Source organism: Rhinopithecus roxellana, chromosome 11 (genome assembly GCF_007565055.1).
Source record: "Rhinopithecus roxellana isolate Shanxi Qingling chromosome 11, ASM756505v1, whole genome shotgun sequence".
In the NCBI taxonomy this organism is placed as follows: Eukaryota; Metazoa; Chordata; class Mammalia; order Primates; family Cercopithecidae; genus Rhinopithecus; species Rhinopithecus roxellana.
In genome coordinates this window covers 565,951-575,573 of record NC_044559.1, presented here as the reverse complement: position 1 = coordinate 575,573, position 9,623 = coordinate 565,951, and the positions used below count along the sequence as shown (strand labels likewise).

At 40.5% G+C, this 9,623-nt stretch overlaps 1 protein-coding gene across 3 annotated transcripts in view; it reads left to right on the top strand.

Moving 5' to 3' along the window:
* The first annotated feature begins 2,042 nt into the window (after positions 1-2,042).
* Positions 2,043-9,623, top strand: part of LOC104675966 (zinc finger protein 37A-like) — a 33,319-nt gene continuing 25,738 nt past the window's right edge. For all 3 annotated transcript variants that reach the window (XM_030941494.1, XM_030941493.1, XM_030941495.1), the window contains exons 1-2: positions 2,043-2,176; positions 4,371-4,429. In XM_030941494.1, the coding sequence (XP_030797354.1) occupies positions 4,415-4,429 (15 nt within the window). In that variant the 5' untranslated portion in view covers positions 2,043-2,176; positions 4,371-4,414. The remainder of the gene's footprint in view (positions 2,177-4,370; positions 4,430-9,623) is intronic.

The window sequence follows — 9,623 nt, the reverse complement described above, 5'->3', positions numbered from 1 at the left end:
TATTTTAACTGTAAGATTGCTAAAGAATATTCTCATGTTGAAGTATGATACAAATAAGCTTCTAGAAAGTTTATACAACTTAATATAATTTGATAGAAGTAAACATTTTTCCCCACATCTACATCAAGCTTGAATATTTCCCAGTATTTAAATTAAGCTTTTCATATAAGTTTTAAAATGTTTTCCAGTCTTAGATGTCATAATGGTATATTATGTGATATTTTAAACATCTGCATTTCTTTCGTTTTTCGTAATATACTTTTGACTGGGAATATGGTTTGGATCTGTGTCCCCACCAAAGCTGCTGTTGAACTGTAACCCCGAATGTTGGAAGTGGGGCCTTTGGGAGTTGATTGGATCATGAGGTGAGTTTTTCATGAATGGTTTAGCAACCTACCCCCATACTGTTCTTGTGATAGTGAGTTCTTGTGAGATCTGATCATTTAAAAGTGTGTGGCACCTGCCCTTCTCTCTCTTGCTCCTATTCCAGCCATGTAAAGTGCTTGCTCCCTGTTTGCCTTCTGCCATGATTGGAAGTTTCCTGAGGTCTCTCCAGAGGCTGAGCCAGATGCCAGCATCATGCTTCCTGTACAGCCTGTGGAACCATGAGCTAGTTAAACCTCTTTTCTTTAAAATTACCCAGTCTCAGGGATTTCTTTTTTTTTTTTTTTTTTTTTTTTTTGAGATGGAGTCTCTCTCTGTGGCCCAGGGCCCAGGCTGGAGTGCAGTGGCGAGATCTCAGCTCCCTGCAAGCTCCGCCTCCCGGGTTTATGCCATTCTCCTGCCTCAGCCTCCTGAGTAGCTGGGACTGCAGGTGCCCGCCAGCGCGCCCGGCTAGTTTTATTTTATTTTATTTTATTTTTGTATTTTTTAGTAGAGAGGGAGTTTCACCGGGTTAGCCAGGATGGTCTCGATCTCCTGACCTCATGATCTGCCCCTCTCGGCCTCCCAAAGTGCTGGGATTACAGGCTTGAGCCACCGCGCCCGGCCTAGGGATTTCTTTATAGCAATGTGAGAACAGACTAATACAATTGGGTTGTTTCCTAACTGTTGAGTTTTTAAAGTGTTTTCTGTGGTAAGGACATTTAACATGAAATCTACTCTTAGCAATTTATCTGTGTACAATACGTTGTTGTTGAATGCAGGTATTATGTTGTATAGCAAATCTTTAGGGCTTATTAATCTTGCTTCACTGACACTTTATGCTTGTTGATTAGTAACTCCCCATGTTTCCCACTCCCTTGACCCCGGCAACCACCATTCAGCTCTTTGTTTCTATGAATTTGACTACTTTAGATACATCATAGATACATCATATAAATGAAATCATGCAATATTTGCCTTTCTATGATTAGCTTATTTCACTTATAATACATCATAATGGCCTTATAATTCATCCATTTGTCACATATTGCAGAATTTCCTTTTTTCTTTTTCTTTTTGAAACAGGGTCTCACTCTCTCCCAGACTGACGTGCAGTGACGTGATCATAGCTCACTGCAGTCTCCAGCTCCTGAGCTCAAGAGATTCTCCCCTCTCTGCCTTCCAAAGTGCTGGGGTTACAAGCATGAGCCACCGCAACAAGGGGCAATAGACTTTTCAAAGAGTTTCTTCTTACCTACCTCTGGATTTATTTTTATTTGATATTTGAAGCGCCAACTTGCTTACATTTTTCACTGCTGAGAGACACGCTATGATTTTTCCTTTTATGTTGTTTTTGTTTTTCAATATTTATTGTTCTATTCAGGGGTACATGTGCAAGTTTGTTACACAAATATGTTGCGAACTGGTGGGGTTTGGGCTTCTAGTGTACCCATCACCCAAATAATTTCTCTTTTATTGTTTACTTTTTAACACTTTTTATTTTATTACTAGTATTTTAATTTTCTAGTCTTCAAATTAACTTTCTCATTCTTATTCGTAATTCACACTGATGTACATCTTCGCTTCCTTCCGCACACTGGCTGGGAAGGTTCCGACTTTCCCTAAGGTCGTGGACCAGCAGGCTTCTGGGAAACGCAGTCGCAAGTTCTTGGGCTCAGCGCGCATGCTCATGGGACAGGTCTCTGAGGCTCCTTCTGTGCAGGTGCAAACGGCGTAGGCGTTCCTTCTGGGAAGATTCTTCGGCCTCAAGTGGAAGACAGACCCCAAACCCCCAAGTCTATCCGCCGCTCAGGTACGGCTTGGATTGGGAGCGGCGGGCGAGCCCGCGGGATGGGAAGCGCTGCGCGGCTTGGGCAGCGGGTGGCAGGGCGGGCAGGAGGCGGTGGGCGCCCGGCGGTGGGAACACCAGCGCCTGCGCGTGAGCCCGGGAGGAACGACGGGGTGGGGGCTGCATGGTGGAGGGAGGGGTCAGAGGTCAGGCGTGGGGAACTGGGGGTCGCGGGAACCCGGGGATGCGGGAGGCCGCGGGGTCCGAGTGTCCGACTCCTGGCGGAGCGGACAGTGTGGACCAGGCGGCCCCGGGAGGGGTCGGGGGAGCCTTGGTGTCAGGCGGCACCGGGTGTGAAAGAACTGTCCAGTGAGAGAGATGGGTGAAATCAAGGTGAGACTTGATTTCCTCCCGTGTGAAACCGCGGAATTAATACCTCCTTAGGGGGTTGTGCTGAGGATTCGGGAACGTGGTGGTTGTGCCCGCAGTCAGTTACAGCGGCTGCTGTTAATGGAAACATGGTTGTTAGTAGTTTATGCTCATAACCTCGTTCTCAGGTCAGTGTAACTCCTGCTCTAACAAATAAGGAAAGGAGACCGAGAGGAAAGTGTTATGCCTGGAGTCACACAGCTAGGTAGCAGGTAAACACGCTAGAGGATGAACTCCGACGTTTCTTTCTCCAGATGCCGTGGTCTGATTTACTATACTGCTTATAAAAGCCAGCGTTGCATCCTTCGCAGCAGTTAGCAGAAATAATTTGAAGGGTTGACTCTTACCATGTAGCAGTTCTGTTTTTCGGATTTCCAGATGTGTCTTCGGAGCCCTTGGGACAGACAGCGTATTCCCGAGTTGGGTCTGCGCAGTCCAGACTGGTCTATGTTTTCAGTAACTTTGTTTTGTGTTTATTGAAGGTCTGATCTGAGAGTCTATGGAACAGGAAAATTCAGAGTTAAACTGTGGCCTTGAGTGAGGATTTAAGTTAAAATGAATTTGTCCTTTAGTTGCATTTCTTTTCTTCCTTGGAGCAAAACACCTCTTGTGAAATAAGACATCTTGAGGAACAAGATCCACGTGGAAAAGAACCACTCCAAATCGGATTTTCTGAGCAGAGGCAATAGCTCCCAGAAAGGAGCAGATACTAGATTTGCATACAATGCTCAGAATAAGTAAGATTTGGATGATGTTGCCACATCAGAAGCCACGCCACAGAGAAAGTCTGCACCAGATTTCAAAAGAGAATAGGAAAGTGGACTGAGAGGAATGAAGGAGGGGTTAGGCCATGCAGGAAATATAGCTTCACTGGAAGGGTTTGGGAGACATGCTGTGGGTAAAGTGGTTTTAGAGCTAGAGCTGAGTAAATTCCATCTTCACCAATCCCAGTGTAGCCTCCACTGTTATTTCACTCCCTCTTCCCAGATCTTTGCACTCCATGAATCTGGCATCAAAACATATGCTGATTAATTCCTTTCTTCTGATATTGTACGACAGTAATACTAGAAAGGTTTTCTGTTTGTCTTGTTCGAGATTGGGAAAAATTGACCCTGAGAGTGTAAGTGAATTTCCCTGGCTTTGTGTTAGTGGCAGAGCTGAGAGTAGACGTTGAGTCTCCTGACACTCAGGCCGGTGCTAATCACATTATCACTGTTAAAACAGACATCTTTAAAAGGCAGCCTTTTGAGAAACTACATATACTGTAGAAAAACAGCTTAAGTGACCTTATCTTAAAAGTGCCTCCAATCCTTTTTTCATAGCTTTGGGTGAGTTCTTTTAACTTAAGGAGTAAAATGAGGAAAAAGAAATCCATGTTCGATGAAACTTCTGATGAAGGCTGACATAGCTGTACTTCATTTAGTGTGTTGTGATTTGTTTAATCATTTTTGTTATAATTGTTTTATTTCTTTAAGAACACAAAGTGGTACATATGTTTTAAAAAATCAGCCGAAAACAGTTATATCCACTCAGTAAAAAAAAAAAGGACACATCCAAGCTCCTTGTGATCATATAACTGTCACCAATAGACACACATGGATGCGTCTTCATGGGTTTCTTCCTGCCTCTTCTCCAGGTTGAAAGGGATATTCTCCCACAGAGAGACGTTTTACCACCCACCCCCCGCCCCCGACCCCCCGCCCGGTGATGCTTGCAGTTTTTTAAGTAGACAGATCCAAAACATTTCATATTTCTAGTGACTTGCTTCATTTTTTTTTTTTAATCCCAGGTAAATCTTCAGAGATTTCTACATTTTTCCAGGATCAGCAGAAAATGAAGAAATCCTATGTGAGTTGATGAAGTAATTCTGTACTTTGTTTTACAGTGGATCTTAGCAGGTTGATTCTTACACTTAAATTGGAAAAGTCGAAATAGATACAATGAACTTCAAAGAAACGGGGTTAACACAATGATTCTCAAACTTTAGTGTGCATAAAAGTAACCTGGAAAGTTTGTTAAAACAGAACAGGGCCTGAGAATTTTCATTTTTAACAATATTGCAGGCGATGATGGTAGGGTTCAGGTCTATAGGCCAATAAATAGCACTGGAATAGCAGATCAGAAGGGCAAAGTTGGCTTATATATGTCACATATATGTGTATGTATATGTGTATATATACACATATCTGTATGTATATATGTGTATATATACATGTATCTGTATGTATTTGTGTATATATACGCAATGTATGTACACATACAGAGGTATTGATATCTGTATATATGTGTATATATTGATGTATATACACATACACATGTCATGTGGAGTTAGTTATCAGATTTGAGTTGCAAATATTTCTGACCTTTCTGGTAACTATGGCAAAGAGAGATGATCTGTTAATGGCTTTCATTGCTGATGAGAATGAAGCTACCTGGTTCCTTTTGGTACACATGTGAAGCCTGATACTGAAAGCTGAAAAAAAAATATTTTTTTGCTCTTTTTTTTTTCCTGTTTTTTGAGACAGCGTCTCGCTCTGTCACCCAGGCTGGAGTGCAGTGGCGCAATCATGGCTCGCTGCAACCTCCGCCTCCGGGGTTCAAGCGATTCTTCTGCCTCAGCCTCCTGAGTAGCTGGGACTACAGGTGAGTGCCACAATGCCTGGCTAATTTTTTGTATTTTTAGTAGAGATGGGGTTTTACCATGTTGGCCAGGCTGGTCTTGAGCTCCTGACCTCGTGATCCGTTCACCTCAGCCTCCCAAAGTGCTGGGATTACAGGCATGAGCCACTGTGCCGCCTTTTTTTTTTTTTTGCTTTTTATGCAGTGATGGACAGCCTTCTGGTGGCAACCATGAAATAAATACCTGTAATTATTCTTTAGTGAATGCAAAAAACAAGGTACTGAGCAACACTGAGTTAATGAAGTTTTTTAGGGACCACATTACTGGAGCTCATGTAAATAGCTTTCAGATAGGCTTGTTTTTTGTTTTTTTTGTGGATAAAACTTAAAACATATAGAGAATAAATTGACTATGTCTTTAAAATAACTTTCCAAAAATCTTAGTCTTGCTTTATCTGTAGAATATTCAGTTAAGAGATTATTTTCTGGCAAATGTTTCTACACGTAATCAAATTTTCAACCCATGCTTCATGCAGAATGGATTATTTCCTACCATTTGTTGGAATTTGATCTGTGAACATCACTAATGATATATTTGTTTATTGTGGTAGAATACACATAACATAAAATTAACAATTTAAAGTGCACAATTCAGTGGCATTTAGCATAGTCCCAATGTTATGCAACCATCATCACTATTTAGTTTCAGAGCATTTCATCATTCCAAAAGGAAACCTATACGCCTTAGAGTCGCTTTCCATTCACCCCTGAGTGCACTCCCTTGCAACCACTAATATACTTTCTGATATACTTTCTGTCTCTATGGACTTGCCTATTCTGTATATTTTATATAAAGGTAATCATACACTATGGGTTTTGCTTTTTTTTTTTTTTTTTAATAGAGACAGGGCAGACTGGAGTGCAGTGGCTCAATCATTGCTCTCTGTAACCTTGAACTCCTGGGCTCAAACAGTCCTCCCACCTTCGCCTCCCAAAGTGGTGGGATTACGGGAATGAGCCACTGTGCCTAGCCAATATATCTGTCTTTCACCTAGTATAATGTTTTCAAAGTTCATCTGTGTTGTGGCATGTATCTGACCTCATTCCTTTTTATTGCTGAATAATCTCTTACGTTGATGCACCTCATTTTGTTTGTTCATCATTTGATGGATTTTTGGGTTGTTTATACCTAATGGCTATTGTGAATAGTACATTTATGAATATATGTATATAACTTTTTGTTTGAACCCCTGTTTTCAGTTTTCTGGATGTATACCTAGAATTAGAATTGCTGGATCATATATTTTGTCTTTTACTGAGGAATCACCAAACTTTTTCACAGCACTGCATAATTTTACATTTCCACCAACAATGTTTGAGGATGACAGTTTCTGCACATCCTTGACAACACATGTTATTGCTTATTTTTTAAATTATAGCCATTCTAGTGTTTGTAAAGTAGTATCTCATTGTGGCTTTGATTCGCTTTTTCCTAGTGACTAATGCATTTGAGCACCTTTTCATGTGCTTCTTGGCCATTTGTATATCTCTTGCAGAAGTGTCTATTCAAGTCCTTTGTCCATTTTTAAATTGGGTTTATTGTAAGAGTACTTTCGTGTACTAGACCCTTATTAGATATATGATTTTCAAATATTTCATTCTATGAGTTTTCATTTTCTTGATAGTATCATTTAATTCATAAAAGGTTTTAATTTTGATGAAGTTAATCTATATTTTCTTTTGTTGCACACTTTTGATGTCATATCTAAGAATCCATTGCCAAACCTAAGGTCATGAGGTTTATTTTATTTATATTTTCTCCTAAGAGTGTTATGGTTTTAGCACTTACATTTAGGACTTTGACCTATTTTGAATTAATTTTTGTTTATAGTGTGAGAAAGTGGTCCAACTTCACATTTATTTGCCTGTGGATATCCAGTTATCCCAACACCAATTTTGAAAAAACTATTCTTTCTCCCATTGTATTGTCTTGGCACCTCTGTTGAGAATCAGTTGACCATAGATGTATGCGTTTCTTTTTGGACTCTTAATTCCATTCAGTTGATCTGTATGTCTGTCTTTGTGCCAGTTCCATACTGTTTTGTTTACTGTAGCTTTGTAGCAGTCTTGAAGCCAGAAAGTGTGAGTCCTGATTTGTTTATCTTTGTCAAGATTGTTTTGGCTCTTCAGGGTCTCTTGCAGTTCCATGAGTTTGACGGTCATGTCCGTTTTTGCAAGAAAGGTTATTTGATTTTGTATCGAATCTGTAGAACACTTTGGGAAGTATTGCCTTCTTAACCATATTAAGTATTCTATTCATGAACAAGGACTATCTTTCCCTTTATTTAGGTCTTTAATTTCTTTCAGCAAAAGTTTTATGGTTTTTAGTATGTAAGTCTTAGAACTCCTTGGTTAAATCTATTCCTAAGTATTCTTTTGATGCTATTGTAATTAGAATTATTATTTTTAAATTATAAATTGTTTTTAAAATTTACTTCTTGGATTGTTAATTGCATAGAAAAACAGCTAATTTTTCAGTGTTAATCTTGGTCTTACAGCTTATTGAATTTCTTTTTTTTCTTTTTTCTTTTTTTTTTTTTTTGAAATAGACTCTTGCTCTTTTGCCAGGCTGGAGTACAGTGGCGCAATCTCGGCTCGCTGCAACTTCCAGCTCTTGGGTTCAAGCGATTCTCCTGCCTTAGCCTCTGGAGTAGCTGGGACTACTGATGTGCACCACCACTCCCAGCTAATTTTTGTATTTTTAGTAGACACTAAATGCCTTCTCATCTGTAGTCAGATGTCCCACATGTGATTACATTTATGGCCCACTTGGATAATCCAGGACAGTCTCCACTTTTCAAGTGTCATAATCACATCTGCAAAGTCCTTTTTGCCATTTACGGTCATAATCACAGGTTCCAGGGATTAGGACGTGGATATCTGTGGGGCCGTTGTTCAGCCCACCACATCTGGGTTTTGATCCGTAACTCCCTGTTCCATCCTATTTACATACATGCATTGGCTTCTTACTCTCTTTGTATAAGTACATGGAGATGTATATTTATATCATGGAAGAGTATACATTTTTGTTTATGTGATTTTTAGAATTATATAGCCCATCTCAATTGGTATATATGTTACTGCAGCTATTAAAAAAATTAATATTGCACTGAAGATCTATCCAAGTTGATTAGTTTATTCCTTTTTATTCCATATATTCTGAGACCATACTGCATTTTATCCATTTTTTTCATTGAAAGGCATTTAGGTCATTTCCATTTTTCCTTATTGTGTGTAATACTTCAGTAAACATCCTTTACTTTGTCTGCATAAAGAGAAAGGATTTCCAGACTGGGCACAGTGGCTCACTCCTGTAATCCCAGCACTTTGAGAGGCCAAAGTGGGAGGATTGCTTGAGCCCAGGAGTTTTTGAGCAGCCTGGGTAACATAGGGAGACCCTGTCTCTACAAAAAAAATTTTTTAATTACCTGGGCATGGTGGTGCATGCTTCTAGTCCCAGCTAATCAGGAGTCTGAGGCAAGAGGACTGCTTGAGCCCAGGAGTTCAAGCTTGCGGTGAGTTGTGATCAAGCCACTGCACTCTAGCCTGGGCAACAGAGCGAGAAAGGATTTCCAGAGTTACTTGGTGCTACCAGTTTGTCTACCAAGTTACCATACCACAGCCATTTATGAGAGTACCATTTTCTTTATCTTCTTCCTAGCAATCGATATAGTCATATTTTAAAATTATGGCCAATCTGGTAGCTAAAGAAATCCTCATTGTTTTGATTTGAATTTCTCTGATTGTAGGGTTGAGCCTTTCAGTTTTCTTTTGTTCATATCCCTTACATACTTTTCTATTGATTTGGTTCTGTGTTTCTTACTAATTTATAAATTTGAAATTCTGTATAGTAATCTTTGTGTTATTTTTCTTTTTTTTTGAGAAAGAGTTTCGCTCTTATTGCCCAGACTGGAGTGCAATCGCACAATCTCTGCTCACTGCAACCTCCGCCTCCCTGGTTCAAGCGATTCTCCTGCCTCAGCCTCCCGAGTAGCTGGGATTACAGGCATTTGCCACCATGCCCGGCTAATTTTGTATTTTTAGTAGAGATGGGGTTTCTCCATGTTGATGAGGCTGGTCTCAAACTGCCGACCTCAGGTGATCTGCCTGCCTCAGTCTCCGAAAGTGCTAGGATTACAGGCGTGAGCCACTGTGCCCGGCTTATTATTATTATTATTACTGAGGTGGAGTCTCACTCTGTCACCCAGCCTGGAGTACAGTGGTGCCATCTTGGCTCACAGCAACCTCTGCCTCCTGGGTTCAAGCAATTCTGCTGCCTCAGCCTCCTGAGTAGCTGGGATTACAGGCGCCCACCACCACGCCCTGCTACTTTTTTTTCCCCCAAGACGGAGTTTCGCTCTTG